The sequence below is a fragment of the Lactuca saligna genome, chromosome 4 (genome assembly GCF_052625555.1).
Source record: "Lactuca saligna cultivar CGN05327 chromosome 4, ASM5262555v1, whole genome shotgun sequence".
NCBI lineage: Eukaryota > Viridiplantae > Streptophyta > Magnoliopsida > Asterales > Asteraceae > Lactuca > Lactuca saligna.
The window spans coordinates 132,496,015-132,520,821 of NC_136420.1; the positions used below are offsets into that span (position 1 = coordinate 132,496,015).

Here is a 24,807-nt window from a genome sequence, read left to right on the forward strand (position 1 = left end):
ATCGAGGGACGATCCGAGTTAATTTTTGAAAATAGGGACCAAACGTGCTTTTCGGCACCTACTCGAGGGACGATTGGTGTAATTTACCCATTAATCAACTATTAAATAGATTGTCTTGGTTTAGAAAGAATACATAAATGGGTCGAACTGAACCCAACCCGAATAGAACCATCGCCAAGTTGGATATATCCACCCGGATTTTGGACAGCGGCACCAAAAACAAAATTTCGACCCTTTCACATCTACTCTTCCATTCCATGTTCACAACGCCACCTCATCGAAATCCTCTGTCCGCTTCTATGGTACAAAGGACCCATGTCGTTCCAAACATTACAAATGCAAGGAAGCTATTGGATGCAACAGTCACAATCAGCATCAGTAGAGAAACTACGCCATATCCCATTATCCAGCGCCAAATCATGCAGCAGATCACGCGTCAAACACGGCACCAAGAGAGCCTATTATCTGCCTTATCACATCTCTATAGTTTGTCACTGTTGCAGCCTCTGCTATATGTAATTACACTGAGTAACTGAGCCGATGATATTGATATGAACATCATGAACCAAAACGAAGAACAGAAGCTGGAACACTTCAAAGTCCAAAGCAGGCTTCCAAAATTCGCAACTCCTCATCGTTACGATCTAGCTCTGAAACCCAACCTCGAATTATGCAACTTCTCTGGCTCTGTACTTGTTGACTTATCAATTTTGGAATCCACCCGGTTCCTCGTCTTAAATTCAATCGATCTAGTGATTACTGAATCCTATTTCACAGACTCCAACAACCATGTAATTAGTTAGTTCAATCACTCTGTTTCCGGAGGTTTTTGTATTTCGGAATGCTCACCAGGTGTTTGTGAAATTGCAGAAAGTGGTTCCTAGTGAAGTGGTGGTGGACAACGATGCCGAAATGCTTGTGTTGGTATTCGAGGCACCTCTCGGTGTAGGAGAAGGTGTTTTGGAGATTAATTTTACTGGAATTCTTAACGAACACATGAAGGGTTTCTACAAAGGGTATTTCACTTTCTTCTTTACTTACAATCGGGTTGATCATTATTCATTAACTTGTTAAATCTATAAACATCCATATAAATCATTGAGTGTTCATCTTTCCAGGACTTATATTGACAAAGGAGTGAGAAAAAATATGGCAGTGACTCAATTTGAACCTGCTGATGCACGAAGGTGTTTTCCATGCTGGGATGAACCTGCTCTTAAGGCATGTGATTTGATGAAAATTTCATTTTCTACCCTTTGACTTGGTTTGAAATCCACAAAATAGCAATGTATTTAACATGAATAAGAATCATATATTTCCTAGGTACTAAAAAACTTATTAACAACCTGCTAAATGCATGCAATACAGGCTACCTTCAAGATAACAGTTGACAACATACCATCACAGTTGACAGCATTATCAAACATGCCTGTTTCTAAGGAGACAATCAATGGAGATTTTAAGACTATTTGTTTTGAAGAAACTCCAATTATGTCAACATATTTGGTGGCTGTTGTGATTGGTTTGTTTGATTACATTGAAGAAACAACAGCTGATGGTGTCAGGGTTCGTGCATATTGTCCTGTTGATAAGAGTGAGAAGGGCAAGTTAGCTTTAAGCATTTCAATCAAGGCACTTGAACTATATACAAAGTAAGTAACTTTAAATTTATAAATCATATCATATGCATTGCCACTGAGAGTGGTTTATCTTATCCAAAAGATATTTTCTGCTTATGTTGCAATTTTCCCATTGGCATACTGTTTTTAGTTCTCTTTTCCTTGATGATTCCATTTCATCATACCAAACACACCCTAACTATTCCCATACAAATGAATTTAGTAATATTTTTTTTATTGGAATTTCATAGGTATTTCTCAATGCCTTACACACTTCCCAAGCTAGATATGGTAGCTGTTCCTGATTTCTCTGGTGGGGCCATGGAAAATTATGGATTAATCACTTATCGTGAAACTGAACTTCTCCATGATAATTTGCATTCAGCAGCAGCTAACATTCAAAGAGTAGGAAAATATATATATATATATATATATATATATATATATATATATATATATATATATATAATACTACATTTAAACACTTATTCAACTTGTTATCACTTTCATAAAGTCTATAGATTTCTAATAATCCTTTTTTTTGTTTTTCATGTTAGCTTTCAATTGTTGTAACACATGAAGTTGGGCATCAATGGTTTGGGAACTTGGTAACAATGGAATGGTGGACTCATTTATGGCTGAATGAAGGTTTTGCTACATGGGTAAGGTCTTTTAAGTTAACTACAATAACCCAAATGATTATTTTCTTATTAATTATTGTTAAATTTGATAATGTAGGTAAGTTACTTGGCAACCGATGTATTATTTCCTGAGTGGAGAATTTGGACACAGTTCCTTGAAGTGACAGCTGGAGGTCTTCGTATAGATTCATTGGAACAATCACATCCAGTTGAGGTAAACAAATTATTATAATCAGTGATTTATTTTACTATTAGTTTAAATGTTACATTAAATTAATATGTCCTTTATAAGATGCATGCAATTTCAGGTGGAGGTAGAGAATGCCAGCTCAGTGCTTGAAGTTTTTGATGCCATAAGTTACAAGAAAGGCTCATCTCTTGTTCGTATGCTAAAGGAGTATCTTGGTGATGAAATTTTCCAGGTTGTTGAATCTTGAATGTTGAACTTGAACCCATCAATTTCCAAAAATACCCTTTTAGTTAACATAACTTAATATGATATATCCAAGTGTATGTGTTTGTGATCAAGCTTGTTTCCTGAATCTAGAAATCATTGAGTTCTTACATGAAGAAATATGCATTCAAAAACGCAAAGACAGAGGATTTATGGAGTGTTCTTACAGAAGAATCTGGTTTTGAAGTGAACAAACTTATGGAGATATGGACAAAAAAAACTGGGTATCCAGTTATACATGTTAGACTTGAAAATAACAATTTGGAATTTGTACAGGTATAGTAACATCAAAATTATAAATTCATCTTTCAATTTATTATTTTTACGTTGATATATTATTTAATTTGCAGACTCGATTTATGTCATTGGGATTGCAAAGTGAAGGCCAATGGATTGTCCCCATAACTTTATCAGTTGGCTCCTACAGTAACCATAAAAAATTTCTTTTAGAAACAAAAGTTGGAAAATTGGATTTATCAGAGCTTTATCATTCTTATTACACAAGTTTAAACCAAAATGGAAATCAAATTCAAGAAGTTGATGAAAAATTGTGGGTCAAAGTCAACATTGGGCATACTGGCTTTTATAGGGTGAAGTATGATAGTACACTCACAGCTCGATTGAGAAAAGCCATACAAGATAAATGCTTGTCTCCTGAAGATAAATTTGGTATTCCCTAAAAAAAACCTTAAACCCTAATATTCTGCTCACAATCTTTGATTTTAATAAATTTTTTGCTGAAAATGGTTCTGATTTCAGGGATTTTGGATGATACTTATGCTCTGTGTGAGGCTGGTGAAGAGTCGATTTTATCTCTTCTTTCATTAATGGATCTATATAGAGATGATCTTGATTATCTTGTTTTATCAAGACTTATCAGTGTAAAAATCTTGCTTTTTTGGTAACCTTTCTAATGATGAATAAAAAGGTGACTCTGACTATTTTATTTTACTGTTTATGTTACAGGTTTGTTATAATGTTGCAAAGATATTAAAGGATGCTATTTATGATCCATGGAATCATCTGAACCAGTTCTTTATTGATCTCATTATATCATCTGCAGAGTAAGCATGTCCATTAATAGTTCAAATCCATGAAGTCAATGTAAAATTTTTCTATTTTCCATTGCTTAAAAGTGTTTGAAATTTGGACTTTGGAGTTACAATGTTTTTTTTTTCTTCAGGAAATTAGGGGTAGAACCTGTATATGGGGAAAGCCATTTGAACACAATGTTAAGAGAAGAAGTTTTCATGGCCTTAGCTACTTTTGGCCACAAAGAAACTCATGAAGAGTTAAAGAAACGATTTCAGACATACATGAATGATAAAAACACATCAGTGTTTCCTGTTGATATTAGAAAGGTAAGCATAATAAACTAACAGATAACTTTAATTATTCTGTTTGTAAGCTTTTAATTTCTTCAGGCTGCTTACATTTCTATTATGAGAACTTCAAGTGCTCTTGAAAGAAGTGACTTTGATTCTCTATTAAAGCTATATAGAGAAGCCGAAGCAGTTCAAGAGAAAACTAGGATTCTGAGTAAGCATTTATACTAAAAAAATCAGATTTTCTATTTTCATTTTTCTCTTTGAAATAATTTTTAGCCTATAAAATATAATCCAATCTCTTTGACATTTTACAGCTTGCATAGCTTCTTCTCCAGAATCAGATATAGTGACAGAGGTTCTAAACCTCATGTTTTCCAATGAGGTATATATTTAAACCATTAATATTATTATCAACTCATCTGAATCATTCCATGACTCTTTTAAAAATTTTACCCTCATAGATCCGAGAACAAGATACAATTTATGTAACAGCACGCATAAGCTTGGAAGCCCGTGAAACAGCTTGGATATGGTTAAAGGTATATCTGACTATTTAATAATAAAATCATACCCTAATTTCATATTAATTCTAATTATTACATTCTTTAATTTCTCATGATATACATAGGCTTAACTTAATTAATATTTTGTTTTCAGGACAATTGGGATGCAATTGTAAAGCGATGGGGTCAAGGGATGGTTTTCCATCATTTCATTAGAGATATAGTGACACCTGTAAGTAATCTCATGCCTTGTAGTTTTTTATTTGACTTGTGATTGTGTGAACACGTGTTTAGTGTCTGATTGAAACATGTGTTGATTTCAGTTTAGCAGCAATGAGAAGGCGGAGGAAGTTGAAGAGTTTTTTGGAAGCAGAGTGAGTCCTTCATTTACTAGGAACTTGAAGCAAAGTATTGAACAGATTCGAATAAAAGCAAAGTGGATTGAAAAAGTTAGGAAAGAGGAATCCCTTATTCCTAAGTTAGCTAGAGGCTTGACCAGAAGTCCAATGCTTACATAATCACGACACTCAAAGCATTTGCTAATGATTCTTGTTCTCATGTATTTTATGTTGTTTGATCGATGAACGTTAGTGTTCAAAATACTTGTGGTAAAGTAGTTGACAATGGATGATGTATCGATAAAAAAGTCTTCACATATCACGGAATAAAATAACACGAGTTACAATTCCAAGGATGGGGAGCATTTCATATTGAATGTTTTAGGTCTAAAAAATGTGGATATAGAATATAGATCGAATGATGTCAGCAAATCTGCTCATTAATGGTGAGGTCAACATGCTGAATTGCTATGGCTTTCCTGACGAATGAGGTGTCAAATCAATCATGAAATATGGATATGGGGTGAATGAACCAAGAGAGATAATTTTATCAAATAATAAAAAAAATTATTTTTGTTCCACCTAGACGTCTTACATTTTTTTTTGTTAACTTTAACCTTTGAAATTTCATAATATCTTCTTCCAGTATGGAATTTTGTATAATTATAAAAATCAATATTTTGAATTTTAATATATAACACGAGCACGATGGACACAATCAAATAATTTTGTTAACCGTTTTAAAATGTATATAACATGAGCAAATCAATATTTTGAATTTTAATATATATATATATATATATATATATATATATATATATATATATATATATATATATATATATATATATATATATATATATATATATATATATATATATGAGCAAGACGTATACAACTCAAATAATTTTGTTAACCATTTTAAGATGTAGTACATAACATGAGCAAGAGAGTACCATCAATCTATCCACACAACTAAATAATTTTCTAAATCTTTATAACAGTTTTACTCTAACTATAAAGTTTTCGTTTGGGCACGCTTAACTATAAAGTTTTTATGAGATCTGTTGCCATCATGGTTTAAATTTTAAAATGCATTTCGATAGAGAGGATATCATCCATTTATAAGAAATGTTTAGTTCTTCTCGACCGATGTGGGACCTGGTTAAGGTGGGTGGCTACCTACACTGGATCTCATATTGTCGTCTGAGAAAACTAATAATTTCTTATAAAGGATGTGAACACCTTCCATATCAAAACGCGTTTCAAAATCGTAAAGATAGTAGGTCCCATAAAAACTCTACAGTTAAGCATGTCCAGACAAAAACAATTGCAGGATGGATGACCATCTGGAAAATTTTCTTGTCGGAAGCCAAAAGCTGACAATATTGTGATACATGTAGGATGAAGATGTTATACCTCAATAATAATAAATGTAAAACCATTAGTTACAAAAGCACACGATTCATACCAAAAGAATTTTTATCTAGTTAAGTTTTATAAAAGGGAACTGATTCGTACACAACATTTTTTTTCCATACACAACAATTTGTGCTTTAAAATGTTGTATTGTACAACTCTGTAATGCATAAATTGTTGTGTACGGTAAAAAACTGTTGTGTACGAATCTAATGTAAAAACTATCATTTCAAATTTTATGACAACTACATAATTATTTAATATTACCAATCATTTGATTGTATTATTATTTCCGCAATTATTATTGTTAAATTATTATAATTCCTCATTCTTTCATTCATAGATACCAGCCAAAGTCAAACCCTCACATGCTGACATGCTTTGAAATTTTATGATGCCTGGCTTGACGACCCTCATCTTACATACCCACGTCACAACCATCAAAATAAATACGAAAATTTAAATATGATAACATATAAAACGAAACCCCAAATGTATTTATAAATAATAAGACTTGTATATATCACCAAAAGAATTTAAATAAAATAACCACGTGGATACTGGTGCCCATTAACTCTCACCTGGGCCTGAATCCGGGCCTGGCCCAAGTTTGGACATTCTCTCAAGCTGTAATCTGGCTCTGAAACTTTCAATGAAGTTATCAGCTTTAGTGTCCACGTCGGGGCTCGGACAGAAAAGCGGCGGCGCCACCGCTGCATTTACGACGGATGATGGCGACTGAGCTTCATCTCCGATAGGAGACACACTTCTGGAGCTCACTCCGCTCTGCAAATTAACAAAATCACCTTGCACTGCGAACTCCCAATCCGGCACCTTGAAGGGCGGTAGCGGCGGTGGTGGTGGAGGAACTTGCTTCATCGGCGAGTCTCCTCCGCTTGAGCTGTCTTCTATACTGTTGAACTTTCCAATCATCGATGGCACAGTAGGATTATCGGTAAGGAATGGAGCTGATTGTGATCTGGTGGGTCGTCGTGTAAGGGATGCAGTACTCGTCGGAGGTGGCGGTGGAGGCGGAGACGTATGTGGTACAGGAGGAGGTAATGTGGCTGATGTAATCATCTTTTGCTTTTCTTTTCTAGTTGGAAACAGTTTGTGGAGAACCGATGGAGGATGTGGTGGTGGAGGAGGTGTCGGAGACGTTGGTGGTAGCTGAAATCTTGTCGCGGGTGGTCGAGAATGGTGTAAAAGACTCTGTAAATCGTCGAAACTCCGTTCTTTCTGACGCTTCTTTTTCTTCTTATGGTAAAACGACGTAAAGAATTCTTTTGTTGCATTGCCACCATTCGTTTTCCGTTCAGTCAATTGCTTAACCGGTGGTGGCGATGAAGGCTCCGGCAACGGATCGATAACTGGCGACAATACTTTTCGGGGTTCAGAGCTTCTAGCTCTTCGCTTCGTCTTCATCTTCTTTTTCACAGTATCAATTGGTGGCTGCGGCGGAAGAGATGGCGGAGGCATCGGTTGTGGTGGTGGTATGTATAATCTTTCTTCCGCTACCGCCGGTTTCTGTGCCGGAGTATATAAACTTTCTTGAGAAACACCACCAAATGCATTGACGTCAACCACGCCCTGATTCCCGGAATTCTGTTCTCGCCGGCTCCGTTGCCGGAGGTAGTTCCGGTTTGACTCCAAAACCTTGTAATAATTCAAATGTGTATCATCTGAAAACCGCCATGGATCGACGGCGCCATGATCCCATGGCGGCGATAGTTCCCGTAAATCTGGGTAAGAGATGCTAGTCTTTTGCCTCCGTAATCCAGTAGTAGAACTCATGGATTGATCTGGGAAATCATACCATTGATGTGGGGTTGAGCTTGAGGGAGACGTGATCATCGGAGCTCCGGTTGATAATTCCGACATACTCCGATCATAACTTACTTTCTCATCATTATTAACATTTCTACTTAGAAACCCAAATGCCAAAGCGACTAAAACCAAGATTAAATTAATCGAATCCCAACTTCTCCTGACTAAATTTGGCTTAAAAACGTTTGATGAGAAATCAATAACATTTGGGATGACGAACACCATGGATAGAATTGCAAGTAAGAGCAAGAAGATGATCAAGACGACGGAGTTAAAGAAGAGGGATGAGAGACGGCGCCGGTAGCGTTGAATACGGCCGACGTTGTTGGTAGTTTGTAACCAGAATGGAGATCGTGGCGTCTCCTCCTCCCCATCTTCCTCCATGAATTCCGGTGAAGAGAGAGAAGGTTTTGCTTTAAGCATTTGAGTTGGTAAAGAAAATGGAGTATATGTAAGCGTTTGGTAATCCTAATCTTTTTGCTTGTCGTTGATTTTATATATTGTAATAGTTATTGATGGATAAAATTTTAAATTGAAGTCTTCATAAAATAAGTATAATGTTCTTTAAATATACCCAAAATGATAAGTATAATGTTTTTTTTTTTAATAATTTAAATCACATAAAAAGGAATAATGTATTAATGCTATAACATTGAAAAAGAGCACAACATCGCATGTTTTGTAAAAGACAGCTTCATTCCGTCGCATTTTGCTATTTCCGCACGTCTTCATGCATGGAACATAACTAACCCTTTTTAGGCATTCATATACTTTAAGGACATATGTGTTCGTTAGTACTTGGGATGTAACTATAAATTTTAGAGAAATTTCGTCAAATAAGGGTTTTAAGAAAATAACCATGAAAATCAAGGTTTTGTAAAATGATCACAAGATCCGTAGAAGATGTTTTGTGGATCCTTTAACACTTACGAGGATTAATGAATACCTCTGCGGAAATGAGGTGGCGGCAGTAAACGGCAAAATTTTTACGGGGCTTCATTAGATCCGCAGAGGCGTCTCATCTGCTCTGTGTATCTCGTAATGCTCTGGGGAATATGTTGTTGATTGATCCGCGGAGATGACTCTGCGGATCTATGAATAGCTCTACGGATTCCATAATTCTCTGCGTAAATTGTTGTTTTAGTCGTGTGTAAGCAATAATTGACGATTATATATGATCTTTTAAGTTATTCTTGTTTTATATGCCTTTTAGTGACCAGAAACGACTTTTTTCAATTTTATGAATGCTTTAATCAATAGAAGTCGTTTTTTCGTTATCTTTGTGGAGAGAGTTTTGTAAAAATGAGTTTTATTATTCTGTGTATGGGAGGGGTGTGACAGTTAGTTAATGCAAATGAGATTTACGTTAGAAATAATGTTAAAAACTATGATTTAAGTCTTCCTCCAAACTTTAACCATCAGATGTTATTACAAATGGTTAGAAATAAGGCTGGTGTGTTCAATAGCCATATGTCTTTGTCTTTTAAACACCCTGAGTGCGGATATGTCATGGAGCTTGCAGATGAATCAAATGTAGATCAGCTGAAACATGTAATATCCGAAACAAAGTTGAAAGCGCTTTTGTATTTATTGGTAGTAGGTGAAGAAGTTGAAGAACAGTCAGTGGTGAAAAGCCAGTTTATTGGAGCAAAAAGCAGTAGAGGTCGTGGAGATACACAATCTGATGAAAACCGGTCCAGGAGACGAGGAAATGACATAGGAGTGGGTTATGAAAAGAAAACTTCAGTTGCTGATAAGTTTGTATCAGATAACGATAACGTTTTATCAGATGATGATAATGAACCAAATTTGCGCATGACATAATAGAGCATCAAAATTTATTTGAGTTTGGAGAAGTACCTAATTTTGATGATCAATTATTTGAGAAAAATCAAATGAAGGTTGGTCGGAAGATGAGTACACGCAACGGAAAATTGCTTTTAATCACTGATATTGTATTCATCCTATTCCTAATTGTGCAGAACCTATTCATGAACCTGGACCATTTCACAGTTTAGGTCTAAATGATTAAATATTTATGAATCAACCTATAACACCAAAAAAGACCTAACAACTTATGTTAAATTCAAAGCAGTTAAAGAAAAGTTTTCAGATTAAGGTTAAAAAATCAAGCAAATCTCGATATGAGGTTATTTGTTTGCAAGAAAACTGTCATTGGCGTTTATATACAGTTGTCATTAAAGGAACTAAAATGTTTGAAATTAAGACTTTTAATGAGGAGCACACATGTTCTTCATAACTTATACACCCAAATCATAGGCAAGCAAACAGTGAAATTTTGGGAACCATAATACATGATATTATGGGTCAAGGTAGTTTTAGAGTTTGGAGGCCTAAAGATATTATTAGAGATATGAATGCGTTGCTGGAAATTAAATTGAATTATTCACAAGCGTGGCATGCTAGAGAATTTACTATGGGATTGATGATGGGGACCCTCGAAGAAAGTTTCTCCAAACTTCCAGTTTATTTTCACAACTTGAAGAAACATAATCTTGGGACTGTGGTGTACATACAAACTGATTTGGAGGATCGTTTCGAGTAATATTTTTTTCGCTATTGGCTACGCGGTCAATACATAAATTAAATTCTAAACTTTGTAAATATATAGTATTTATAAACAAAATAAATTGCTAATATATTCATGCTTTTTACATAATTGTTGTAGATACGTGCTTTCAGATGATTTTTAAAAAAGTTATTATTATGGATTGTGACAACCCGAACCTTTCTCCATTACCAATAGCCGATTTTTGTTAATGAAAGTTGAATTTTATTTGGCTTCCATCAATTTTCTTGGTTTAGAAAATCAGCTAGTTTTATATAATTAAATTTTATATACGAGTCGGAACCAAAATCGTGCGAGAGACCCGAATTTTCTTGAAAACCAAAAGTTTTCGACATAAGTGAGTTTACGGCCACAAAACTGTTTACAATCGTAAACCCATTTGTGGTTGGTGCCTGGTGGACCCCACCACCGACCATACTCCCAACCTATATATACGAGACCCCCACCTTCATTTGAACCTTCTTGGCCGAAAACTCTCTCATTCTCTCTCTCTCTCTCTCTCTCTCTCTCTCTCTCTACGTCTTGACCCTAAACCCCAAAATACACTTATTTCTTCAGAAAAATCATCAAGAAATCACCTTTGAAGGTTGTTTTGGAGCATCTAAAACACAATTTCACCGGATTTAACATCATTGTTCTTGAGTTTACGGCCGTACACCCTTCAAATCTACAAATCTTCATTGACCGCAAACAGTTTACGACCGTAAACCCTTTAAGAGGCTGTTCAAGGCCGTAAACCCTTCAAGGGATAGTTCACGGCCGTAAGCTCCCTTCACAGCCGTAAACCCCATTCACGACCGCAAACTCGTTTCACACTGTGACATCCCCATTTTCACGACCATAAAAGACCGATTTTTGTTTATGCTTTATAAAAATCAGAGTACTTATTTTCATAAAAATGTTGCGGAATTTGTTCCCAGAAAAACATGATAAATACGTTATCAAAACATTTTTGAAGAAACGTATTTTATTCATTTTAAAACGTATGGGATGTCATCATCAATACAGAAATATAAGCATAAATAGAACTTACATTTACTTACACTAGTGATCTACATCTCTTTAATCTCTCAGTGTAATGTGACTTCATATCGACACCTGTGATATAAATAAATTAAGTGGGTCAGGTTGGGAAACCTGGTGAGCACATAGGGTTTTCAACCCACAATAATATAATTACTATGTTTAAAACAATCAAACAATCAACCCAATTATCCATCCCCATTATCTTCTTTACTCTTAAGGATCTTCCCTAAGAGTCAACTATTCCTCGTTTATTTATTCCTAAGGATCATCCTAAGGAATTGGCATGAAGTCCATCGTTACCAAGGCTTATAGGTTACAACTGGTGAACACATAGTCCAAAACATCTGGTAAACACTTAGTTCAAAAGTAACTAGTGAACACACGTAGTTCAAAATACCTAGTGAACACACTCAGTTCAAAAATACCTAGTAAACACACTCAGTTCAAAAATACCTAATGAGCACCTAGTTCAAAAACACCTACAGGTTACGAGCCTGCTAGCGTTCCACTGGACTATCTAGTATCGTCCATGGTCGTCATCTATACTCCACTAGATGACTGGATCACTTTCAACATTGATGTCTTTCATCGTGTTGTCACACAACAACTATTTCATCTACCCATGTTTTACCCAACACATTTTGTAGATATAAAATACATATACAGTTTAAATCATTTAAAACATGTATACAAATATTTCACCCAACATAGACAACAAGTATTCAGACAATATGCACACATAGCACGTAATTTATATTAAATACTTCATATCTATGTGTAAGATGAAAGAGACTATGCACTCACCTGAAAGGTGGTGACTCAGCACTCGGACATCGCTTCGATACCCTCAAAACAAATTTTCCTTCGATAAAACCTAGTATCAATACCACTAGGGTTTAGTCTAACGATAACCGCGACAAATTAATAGTCTGACTATTATTACTATTATATAAGCGTTAAATAACGCTCAATATAACTCATAATAATAGCCCAAATAATTATTTTAAAGACCTAATAACATTACTCTAATTATTTGAAAGCTATATTAAAAATTGCGTAAGCGTAGCTCACTTACAACGGATTTTAAAGAAAACCGGGCTTTGCTCGGAGCAGCGTTTCGAAACCGAAAGACCCTTTTTTTCTCGGGACTCTGGGAGCCTCGGGGCTTCCTTAGGGTGCTAGGGGTTTTACCTAGGGTTTAGGGGGACTTAGGGGAGCTAGAGAGAGAAAGAAATTAGAGAGAGAGTGAAGAAAGGTGTGAAGAGAGTGGCTGCCTTCGCAACCTTTTATAGGCGCTCAGCTTCGGTTACGCTGGGCTTTCGGACTCAGCTACGCTGGACGTAATGCTCAGATAAGGGTGCCAACGAGCCTCCAGTTGTCTCGCATTCGGAAGGGATAAGAACCGAAGTACGCTGGGCGTACCCGACCTCGGATGCGGGGCCTAGATGCGAGGCGACGTGTCACTCATCCAAAGCGAGGCATGATCAGCAAGCGACGGTCCAGATCATGCCACATCCTCATTATTGCATCATGCTTCTAAATTCATGCTTCAACTTTAAAAATTCATAACTTTCGCGTACGAGATCCGTTTTTGGCGTTCTTTATATCCACGCGAAGGCGGGAACGTGCTATACAACTTTCGTTTAGACACCATTGGCTAATTTTGACTTTATTTTAAAAGTTATATTATTAACAGGTCGGGACAGGATTGGTCCGTTAAAAATTCATAAATTCTTCATCCAACGTCCGTTTTTGCCCATCTTTTTCTCGTTCCGCTACTCTTAACGAGATCTTAGATTCTCGTTTAGGCCGTGTCGGCTAAAAGCCGCTCGATCTAATATTTGAATTTCGGGTTGTACACTGCTAATCCGAAACTTCGAAAAATCATAACTTCCTCATACGAAGTCAGATTTGGGCGTTCTTTTTATGGATGCTCTCGATTTAATGTATTCTACGAATTTCATTTAGATCGCCAAGGATAAATCTCTTTCTATCGTAAATTCACTATTTACGCTTCCGGATATCGTGCCGGTTCCGTCGTGAAACTTCGACGGGCCATAACTTCTTCGTTATAGCTCGGATTTCGGCAGTCCTTATATGTACGGAAACCTTGTAACATACACTACAACTTGGTTAACATTATTTATTCTAAATAATATTTCACCGAAAAGTTATTTTTGACACTTATTGCCTCTAATTTGACTAGCCCGGATCTACGGGCGTTATAATTATCTCCTCCTTAGGATGATTACGTCCCAGAATCATCAACGAAACAGGGTTCGCATAATGACTCCGTACGTCATGTCTTTGTCCTAGGTAATAATTATAACTTCTATATTCCTTCAAGTTTATCTCTTAGACTTATTGACTGTAAGCAGTACTCGATCGTGCACCTGCTTTCTATCTCAGGTTAGACTCCAAATTAAGACCTACCATCATGTGATGCACGTTTAGACTCAGGTCTCTTATAGTTATATTCCAAAACAGACTATACCTTCCTTCATGTTCTAATCACATCTTAAAAGGTAGCATTTCTAGCAACCGTCGCAATACTTCCACTGATCGCTTTGATTAATTCTTCCTGCTTAATCCGTTGCTACATCGAACTTGGTTTTCTGAACCACGTAACATACTCATCGTAGTTAGACTCAATTCTATATGACCACTCGGGTCAGAATATTAACAATCTTTTTAGTCATTACCGAAACGATGGTAACGACATACTTGAATAAAACGGTATCAATTACTAGCTTCTTGGTAACCTTGTGAATTTTCCTGATCCAAGCATGAGTCCTGTGCTTCCGGTAGTATATGCATCTACTACCTTTCACACCTACTCATACTCGTCCCAAGTATTGTCTCGCAGTTTTCCAAGACACCATATAGGAAAATCACATAACAGTTTAACACATCGGATAACAAAACGAAGGCTTTATTATTTCTTGAAACTATTACATAGGTGTTCAAGTTCACCCTAGACTATGCCTCTAATAGGCTACATTATACGATACTATGTCTACTGCATAACTTGATCTTTGGATATGAAGTCTTCATCCTTGATTCCTCGCATAGTTTTCTGCTTCGTCGAGGATCATGTGAAATCCCCTTGGCCTTGGTGGCGTGTTTGGCCTTGATGCTTCATTCTTCTTTGGGAAATTCTTTGAAAGATGCCCCCTTCTTTACATTCATATAACAACCTCTTTTTGGATGTACACTCTTTGGCGTAATGACCAGACTTTCCACACTTGAAACATGTCACCTCTTCGCCGCATTTTCCAAAGTGTTTCTTCTTGCATTTATCACACCATTCTGCTTCACCTCCTCCTCCATGCTTTGAGAATTTTCTCTCATTGTTGGACCTTGAAGATCCTTCAAACTTCTGCTTCTCTCCTACCTTATCTTTTTCTAGACCCTTTTCTCTTATCTGGGTCTCCATGTTCTTAGCTGCCCTAAAAACTGTTTTCAAGGTAGTTGCCATTTTGACCATTGGGCCAAAGTCTGTGGGCAGTCCGTTAGCAAACCTATCGATATTTGAGAGTTCAGTGGGAACCAAGTAGGGGAATAGCTTCATCCTCTTGGTGAATGCGGTGGCATACTCATCAACACTCATCTTCCCTTTCTTCAGGTTTTGAAACTCGTTGTTCAGGTCTATCAGATCTATCTCTGAGCAGTTTTGCATTTTCAACTGTTCCAAGAACTCTTCCCATGACATCCTTAAGGCTTCTCCTCGTGGCATCATATCTGCCAATAGCTTCCACCAGCTCAAGACTCCAGTTTTCAGTTGTCTTACAGCGAAGACGGTCTTCTGTTTCTCGCTACAGTCGCAGCTCTCAAACACCATCTCCATCTCGAAGATCCAATCCATAATCCCAACAGGCTTTGGGCTTCCTGAGAGACCTGGTGGTTTTACACCCAAGAAATTCTTGTACATCCTTAAGGATTCTTGTCGTTTCTCCTTTCCAGGCCATCCTTTCGTTCGCCTTGAGTCCCCACTTGACTCGCTTGGCGGCTGTAGTTCCCTTCCTCAGATTGTTCGGGAATTGGCTCGGTTGGCTCAACATATATGGTAGGTTCGTCCCTATTTTCGTGGAACATCTGTCTCATTTCTTCCCTTTGTTTAGCTAGCATAGCCCGAATCATGTCTTGAACTCCAACCATGGTGATTGGCTCGGGTACATCTTCTACTACAACAGGTATTTGCTGAATCACCAGGGGTTGATTCCTATTCCCATTTGCATTCCTATCTCCACTGCGGGTTCTTGCCATTTTGATCTATACACCAAATAAGGTGAATCTAGACCTTTATTTAGGCTTTACATTTAAATCATCCTTATCACTCCGAAACATTTACATGCTAGTTCTAATATCGTAGTCGTACGTTTAGAATCCTAAACACATAAGGTTTCCAGATCCGGTCGGCAACAGAACATAGATCCGATCAAACTATAAAGCATAACAAATCATTTAGCACGTAAAAGGAATTTAGGCATCATTCCTAAAACATGCTAGTGCTTGTGTCTATTCAGGTGTATTACCCAAATCTATTAGACACACTCCTCACAATCATTGCTTGGCATTCTAAGTTTAAGTCTAGAAATAAATCCATATTCCTAGTTCGCTTAAACTAATGCTCTGATACCAATTGTGACATCCCCATTTTCACGGCCAAAAAGACCGATTTTTGTTTATGCTTTATAAAAAGCAGAGTACTTATTTTCGTAAAAATGTTGCGGAATTTGTTCCCAGAAAAACATGATAAATACGTTATCAAAACATTTTTGAAGAAACGTATTTTATTCATTTTAAAACGTATGGGATGTCATCGTCAATACAGAAACATAAACATAAATAGAACTTACATTTATTTACACTAGTGATCTACATCTCTTTAATCTCTCAGTGTAATGTGACTTCATATCGACACCTGTGATATAAATAAATTAAGTGGGTCAGGTTGGGAAACCTGGTGAGCACATAGGGTTTTCAACCCACAATAATATAATTACTATGTTTAAAACAATCAAACAATCAACCCAATTATCCATCCCCATTATCTTCTTTACTCTTAAGGATCTTCCCTAAGAGTCAACTATTCCTCGTTTATTTATTCCTAAGGATCATCCTAAGGAATTGGCATGAAGTCCATCGTTACCAAGGCTTATAGGTTACAAGTGGTGACCACATAGTCCAAAACATCTGGTAAACACTTAGTTCAAAAGTAACTAGTGAACACACTTAGTTCAAAATACCTAGTGAACACACTCAGTTCAAAAATACCTAGTGAACACACTCAGTTCAAAAATACCTAATGAGCACCTAGTTCAAAAACACCTACAGGTTACGAGCCTGCTAGCGTTCCACTGGACTATCTAGTATCGTCCATGGTCGTCATCTATACTCCACTAGATGACTGGATCACTGTCAACATTGATGTCTTTCATTGTGTTGTCACACAACAACTATTTCATCTACCCATGTTTTACCCAACACATTTTGTAGATATAAAATACATATACAGTTTAAATCATTTAAAACATGTATACAAATATTTCACCCAACATAGACAACAAGTATTCAGACAATATGCACACATAGCACGTAATTTATATTAAATACTTCATATCTATGTGTAAGATGAAAGAGACTATGCACTCACCTGAAAGGTGATGACTCAGCACTCGGACAGCGCTTCGATACCCTCAAAACAAATTTTCTTTCAATAAAACCTAGTATCAATACCACTAGGGTTTAGTCTAACGATAACCACGACAAATTAATAGTCTGACTATTATTACTATTATATAAGCGTTAAATAACGCTCAATATAACTCATAATAATAGCCCAAATAATTATTTTAAGGACCTAATAACATTACTCTAATTATTTGAAAGCTATATTAAAAATTGCGTAAGCGTAGCTCACTTACAGCGGATTTTAAAGAAAACCGGGCTTTGCTCGGAGCAGCGTTTCGAAACCGAAAGACCCTTTTTTTCTCGGGACTCTGGGAGCCTCGGGGCTTCCTTAGGGTGCTAGGGGTTTTACCTAGGGTTTAGGGGGACTTAGGGGAGCTAGAGAGAGAAAGAAATTAGAGAGAGAGTGAAGAAAGGTGTGAAGAGAGTGGCTGCCTTCGCAACCTTTTATAGGCGCTCAGCTTCGGTTACGCTGGGCTTTCGGACTCAGCTACGCTGGACGTAATGCTCAGATAAGGGTGCCAACGAGCCTCCAGCTGTCTCGCATTCGGAAGGGATAAGAACCGAAGTACGCTGGGCGTACCCGATCTCGGACGCGGGGCGTAGATGCGAGGCGACGTGTCACTCATCCAAAGCGAGGCGTGATCAGCAAGCGACGGTCCAGATCATGCCACGTCCTCATTATTGCATCATGCTTCTAAATTCATGCTTCAACTTTAAAAATTCATAACTTTCGCGTACGAGCTCCGTTTTTGGCGTTCTTTATATCCACGCGAAGGCGGGAACGTGCTATACAACTTTCGTTTAGACTCCATTGGCTAATTTTGACTTTATTTTAAAAGTTATATTATTAACAGGTCGGGACATGATTGGTCCGTTAAAAATTCATAAATTCTTCATCCAACGTCCGTTTTCGCCCATCTTTTTCTCGTTCCGCTACTCTTAACGAGATCTTAGATTCTCGTTTAGGCCGTGTCGGCTAAAAGCCGCTCGATCTAATATTTGAATTTTGGGTTGTACACTGCTAATCCGAAACTTCGAAAAATCATAACTTCCTCATACGAAGTCAGATTTGGGCGTTCTTTTTATGGATGCTCTCGGTTTAATGTATTCTACGAATTTCGTTTAGATCGCCAAGGCTAAATCTCTTTCTATCGTAAATTCACTATTTACGCTTCCGGGTATCGTGCCGGTTCCGTTGTGAAACTTCGACGGGCCATAACTTCTTCGTTATAGCTCGGATTTCGGCGGTCCTTATATGTACGGAAACCTTGTAACATATACTACAACTTGGTTAACATTCTTTATTTTAAATAATATTTCACCGAAAAGTTATTTTTGACACTTATTGCCTCTAATTTGACTAGCCCGGATCTACGGGCGTTACAATTATCTCCTCCATAGGATGATTACGTCCCAGAATCATCAACGAAACAGGGCTCACATAATGACTCCGTACGTCATGTCTTTGTCCTAGGTAATAATTATAACTTCTATATTCCTTCAAGTTTATCTCTTAGACTTATTGACTGTAAGCAGTACTCGATCGTGCACCTGCTTTCTATCTCAGGTTAGACTCCAAATTAAGACCTACCATCATGTGATGCACGTTTAGACTCAGGTCTCTTATATTTATATTCCAAAACAGACTATACCTTCCTTCATGTTCTAATCACATCTTAAAAGGTAGCATTTCTAGCAACCGTCGCGATACTTCCACTGATCGCTTTGATTAATTCTTCCTGCTTAATCCGTTGCTACATCAAACTTGGTTTTCTGAACCACGTAACATACTCATCGTAGTTAGACTCAATTCGATATGACCACTCAGGTCGGAATATTAACAATCTTTTTAGTCATTACCGAAACGATGGTAACGACATACTTGAATAAAACGGTATCAATTACTAGCTTCTTGGTAACCTTGTGACTTTTCCTGATCCAAGCATGAGTCCTGTGCTTCCGGTAGTATATGCATCTACTACCTTTCACACCTACTCATACTCGTACCAAGTATTGTCTCACAGTTTTCCAAGCCACCATATAGGAAAATCACAAAACAGTCACTCCCAAGCACATGTTGGCCGTGTCTCGAATGAATATAGTTGGCCAGGCTATATTGACCCTGGACACGACTACATAACTGCCCAGGTTTAACCATAGTACACAACACCCAATTACTTATGTTCTGTTCTACTTGTGGTTACGGATGACGACGGTTCGGTATACTTGTATACTTTTGAAAATACTTGTAGTTTGAAGATACTTTTAATTAAGAGCACTTAGGCCCTTTAGTGTTTATAGTTTTATACCATGTAAGGTTTGGTATACTTCATTCACTATAAACAAGGGCTCTGATACCAATCTGTCACACCCCGAAAACCGAAGGCGGAAACATTTCCGGGGTTGACTCCACGTTGAGTATCAAATCCAATGCACATAGTAAGTAAAGTAAAACAACCATTACATTACATAATAAAGTTTTATAGTTGTTTCAAAAGTAAAGTTTGTACAGTTGTGATACATAGTATATATAAACAAAATGAAACGGGTCTTCATGTACTCCATCTTCAAGCAAAAAGGATCTTAGGGTACCTGTTCTAACGCTGACCTGAGAACACAAGCGGTTTGAAAATCAGCATAAAGCTGGTGAGTTCATAAACGGTTTTTGTTTGTGAAAATGTTTCAAGTTTCCTTTCTGTTTCTGAAATGTTATGTATACCAAGAAAATCCCATATTTTCTTAAAGTTGATTGTAGTTTTCACAAATGTAAGGTATAATAAGTTTGTACACTGAAAACATATCTACTCATGTGAAAATATATAGTTGGTTATCTGACGTTTAATCTGTTCTGTTACTTATCATGTGTTACCAGGAAAGTCCCATACTTTCCTTATTGTATGTTACCAATTGTAAAAGATGTAATGTTATCCAGTTTGTTACTCTTTTTGATATATAAGTATTACCCAGGAAAGCCCCATGCTTTCCTGCATGTTGGTTTCTAATGTGAACGATGTTAAAGATGTAAAGATGTAAACGTGATTAGGTTTCATGTTCTCCCCAGGAAAGTCCCGTACTTTCCTGAATGTTAGTTACAGTATGTGAAAGATGTAAAGGATATAAAAGATGTAAAAGATGTATAAAGTGGTTCATTATTACTATAAGTAAATCTCTGTTATCCTAATTGCGAGTTCCATAACCATACAATAGACTAAAAACCTGTGGCAATAAGTAGTCCACATGTGGCAATAAGTAGTCCACATACTTATGACTTTCGTCACCCTTGAACCATTTCGGTTCGACTGTAGCTAGCAGCCAGGTGTGGGGTAGTCAGCCCCGTATAGATCTATACACTCAAGTCACGCTCTCTAAATACCAAAGATTCTGGTTATGGGTGTAGTCCTCCACTCGCGTATCTCGGTGGAGTGTTCGCCGAGGACGTGTCTCCAATCATAAAGGATTAACAAATTTACTAGTAATAATATGATAGTCCTCCACTCGCGTATATGTGTGGAGTGTTACCGAGGACCAAACAGTGTACAGGTATTATATTCAAATGTCTAATGTCATGCTTTTAACTGATACAATGTGGAAAAATCATTTGTGAAATATATGTAAAACATAACAGTTTAAAGACCTATTTCACAAATATATGTCACGTGTTCTGCATGTTCAAATGGTTATCAGTTATGGTAATCAATAGTAAAAGCATATGAAATATGAAACACACATTTGAAAACATGTTTTGAGTACAAGAATTCCCTTGTACTTTACTTGTGTTCCCCTTAAAAACAGTGAAAACAGTGAAAAAGGGTAGGGGTACGAACTCACCGGACTCGGAAACGTGTCGGTTTTGAATACTAGACGTTGGTTCGGGGTTTGATTACTCGCGATGTCCCTATGTAAAATGCAATAATGTCCATATATATACAATTAGGGATACATTCACTAATCATATGGAACACTACACTCCAATGAGGTTAAACACCTCAAAACGAGCGTTTGGAGTGACCCGGGTGACATCTTCGGACGTGTAATGGCACTAGGGACTTGGGACTTGAGTTTACTCCCCAAGAGTAAACATTTTAAGGAGTTTACAGCCATATAACACACACATACATGAGTTTACGGCCGTAAACTCATGTGGGTGTGATTTTGGGTGTTTAATGGCTTAAATGGACATGGGGATTGTTGGAATGGATTTCTAAAATGCCTTGGAATTGATTGAATGAAATTTTAATAGTTAAATGGGAGTTTATGGCCACACCATAAGAGTTTACGGCCGTAAACTCACCTATGGCCAAGGAAAATTGATTTGAGCTACAAGGGACAATCACATGTGATTCTAGTTAATTTTCCAAGCCTTGTTATGAATTTAGAACACCATTTAACATACTTTTTGGAGTTTACGGCCTAGAGGTATGTTCTAAGGCCATAAACTCTTCTATACCCATGAAAAAGATAGTTTTTGATGCTTAAAACAATCACATGTGATTCTAGAAATTTATGCAAGCCATTTGAGTGTATTTGATGCATCATTTAACAAGTTTTATGAGTTTACGGCCAAGGGTATGTTCCTAGGCTGTAAACTCCTATAAATGACATTTTTGATGTGTTTAAAGCCCTTAAACTATTTTTAGATGCATCTAGATTTTACCACAAGGCCATTGGTTGAGTTTCAAGGCATTTGGACATGATTTAAGGCACTAAATCCTCATTTAAGTGGAGTTTACGGCCCAAGAATATGTCTTGGCCGTAAACTCACTTTTGTCCCCCCAAAATTCATGTTTAAAGTGTTCCAAGTCTAGATTTGCAAGCCTTAAGGTCATATCTAAGTCCCAACTATGATTTGGAAGGGTTATTTGGCTCAAAAACCCCATGTACATGAGTTTACGGCCCAAGCTTATGCCTTGGCCGTAAACTCCTTCAAATGGCTCAAAATTAATGTTTTAAATGTTATAAGTCCTTTCCATTAAGTCATTAAGCCATATCTAATGTCCAACATTGCTTAGGAGGGGTTTTAGGGCTTAAAAACCCCATCTTTAGGAGTTTACGGCCCAAGCTTGTTCCTTGGCCATAAAATCATGTTCTTGGTCCCAAAACATAATTTAAACATCAATTTGAAGGCTAAAGAGGTTGAATAACAAGTTAGGGGTGTTACCTCTTTGATTGGAAGCCTTAAATCTTAGTTTTGGACCTTTGAATTTGGATGAGGAGAGAGGTTGGGAGAGTTAAATGAGAAATTGACCAAAGGCTTCAAATGGAGGCTTAAACACGTTTATATAGGTTCTAAAACCTGAACACGGTGGAATTCTACCCGATACCGGCGTTAGACGAGGCTTTTGGTCGTACCCGATTGAGTTGCCGTAACCCGATACGGTAATTTCTAAAAATATTCCGATCACTAAAGTTGGGTGTTAAAATGATTTCTAAATGTGTTAAGACACCCATTATGTCATTTTAAATATGTACCAGATAATGACTTAATTAAACGGAAGATCGGAAATCGAATTTGGAAACGACGATTGGTTGCATGAATTGTACTACGAAAGAGTTACAAAAGATGGTACGGAAATTTCGGGTTGTTACATTATCCCCCCGTTAAAGGGAATTTCATCCCGAAATTCAAAGTTTAAATACAAGACAAAATACAAATCATGGATCAGAAAAGAGTTGTGGATACTTCTGTTTCATTGAATCTTCCCGTTCCCAAGTGAATTCTGGTCCCCGCTTGGCATTCCAGCGAACCTTCACTAACGGGATGCGACTTTGTTTTGTACGTTTGACTTCTCGATCCATGATTTCGATCGGTTCCTCCACAAAGTTGAGGTTTTCATTGATCTCGATCTCGTCTATGGGAATTGTTAGGGTTTCATCGGATAGGCACCTTTTGAGATTTGAAACATGGAAAACAGGATGAATGTTACTGAGTTCGTGAGGTAAATGAAGTTTATAGGCAACTGGACCGATCCTGGAGAGGATCTCGAAGGGTCCAATGTACCTTGGATTAAGTTTCCCATGCTTTCCAAAGCGTACGGTGCCTTTCCAGGGTGAGACCTTCAACAGAACACGGTCTCCAACCTGAAATTCTAGTGGTTTCCGACGATTATCAGCGTAACTCTTTTGGCGATCTCGTGAGGCTTTTAGTCGGTTACGGATTTGAATGATCTTTTCGGTGGTTTCACGGATGATTTCAGGACCAGTGATAGCACTGTTGGGGACTCGACTCTTGGCTAACTGTGTATCCCCCACCTCGGCCCAACACAGAAGGGATCTGCACTTACGACCGTATAGGGCTTCAAACGGAGCAGCCCTAATGCTGGTGTGGTAACTGTTGCTGTATGAGAATTCGATCAAGGATAGATGTGTGTCCCACGACTTTCCAAAGTCAATGACACATGCCCTAAGCATGTCCTCCAGGGTTTGGATTGTTTTCTCACTCTGTCCATCGGTTTGAGGATGATACGCTGTGCTCATATCTAGTTTGGTTCCAAGGGCTTTCTGGAGGGACTGCCAGAATCTGGAGGTAAACCTGCTATCTCGATCAGAGATAATGGATACAGGTACACCGTGTAGACGTACCACCTCCTGGATGTAGATTCGCGCGAGTCTATCCATCTTGTATGATTCTTTGATTGGAATGAAGTGAGCGGATTTTATCAAACGATCGACAATTACCCAAATGGTATCGTGTCCACTAGAACACTTGGGTAGTTTGGTGATGAAGTCCATGGTAATTATCTCCCATTTCCACTCGGGGATCTCGGGTTGTTGGAGCAGACCTGAAGGTTTCTGATGTTCAACTTTGACTTTGGCGCAAGTCAGACACTTGCTCACGAATGTAGCTATCTCAGCTTTCATGTTTGGCCACCAGTATTGTTTCTTGAGATCCAGGTACATCTTATCCGAACCCGGGTGAACAGAGTATTTGGTTCTGTGTGCTTCCTCCATGACTATTTCCCTGAATCCACCGGACTTGGGAATCCAGATTCAATCCATGAAACAGTAAAATCCATCACCTCTGATCTCAAGTTTATTTTCCATTCCTCTCAAGGTTTCATTCGACATGTTCTCGGGTTCGAGGGTTGATAACTGGGCTTCTCGGATTTGCATGGGTAAGTTGGAATGGATGGTTATCGTCTGGTTCTTCACTTTGTGGCCTGCATTATCCTTTCGGCTAAGGGCATCTGCTACCACATTGGCCTTGCCGGGGTGGTAACGGATTTCACACTCATAATCACTGAGTAATTCTACCCATCGCCGTTGCCTCATGTTTGAGTCTTTCTTATTAAAGATGTGCTGCAGGCTCTTGTGATCAGTGAAGATCGTGTACTTGGTTCCGTAGAGATAATGTCTCCAAATCTTCAATGC

General features: G+C 37.6%; 2 protein-coding genes across 2 annotated transcripts; one reads left to right on the top strand and one right to left on the bottom strand.

The window, feature by feature from the left end:
• The first annotated feature begins 269 nt into the window (after window positions 1-269).
• LOC145042828 (aminopeptidase M1-like) lies at window positions 270-5,236 on the top strand. Its single transcript, XM_078991319.1, has 18 exons — window positions 270-791; window positions 871-1,016; window positions 1,119-1,221; window positions 1,369-1,652; window positions 1,871-2,024; window positions 2,177-2,281; window positions 2,358-2,474; window positions 2,569-2,682; window positions 2,808-2,990; window positions 3,065-3,383; window positions 3,474-3,595; window positions 3,681-3,778; window positions 3,898-4,075; window positions 4,139-4,253; window positions 4,357-4,424; window positions 4,504-4,581; window positions 4,700-4,777; window positions 4,869-5,236. The coding sequence occupies exons 1-18, from the start codon at window positions 552-554 to the stop codon at window positions 5,061-5,063; spliced, it is 2,697 nt and encodes an 898-aa protein (XP_078847445.1). The 5' UTR covers window positions 270-551; the 3' UTR covers window positions 5,064-5,236.
• A 1,636-nt stretch (window positions 5,237-6,872) lies between these two features.
• On the bottom strand, window positions 6,873-8,552 carry LOC145040152 (uncharacterized). Its single transcript, XM_078988125.1, has one exon. The coding sequence runs from the start codon at window positions 8,550-8,552 to the stop codon at window positions 6,873-6,875; it is 1,680 nt and encodes a 559-aa protein (XP_078844251.1).
• Window positions 8,553-24,807: the final 16,255 nt, after the last annotated feature.

Excerpts from the sequence above, each read along its gene's own strand:
- LOC145040152 (XM_078988125.1), bottom strand. The coding sequence starts at position 8,552 with ATGCTTAAAGCAAAACCTTCTCTCTCTTCACCGGAATTCATGGAGGAA.
- LOC145042828 (XM_078991319.1), top strand. The coding sequence starts at position 552 with ATGAACATCATGAACCAAAACGAAGAACAGAAGCTGGAACACTTCAAA. Across the intron at positions 4,076-4,138 it reads TTCCTGTTGATATTAGAAAG|GCTGCTTACATTTCTATTAT; the intron begins GTAAGCATAATA and ends TAATTTCTTCAG. Across the intron at positions 4,425-4,503 it reads ACCTCATGTTTTCCAATGAG|ATCCGAGAACAAGATACAAT; the intron begins GTATATATTTAA and ends TTACCCTCATAG.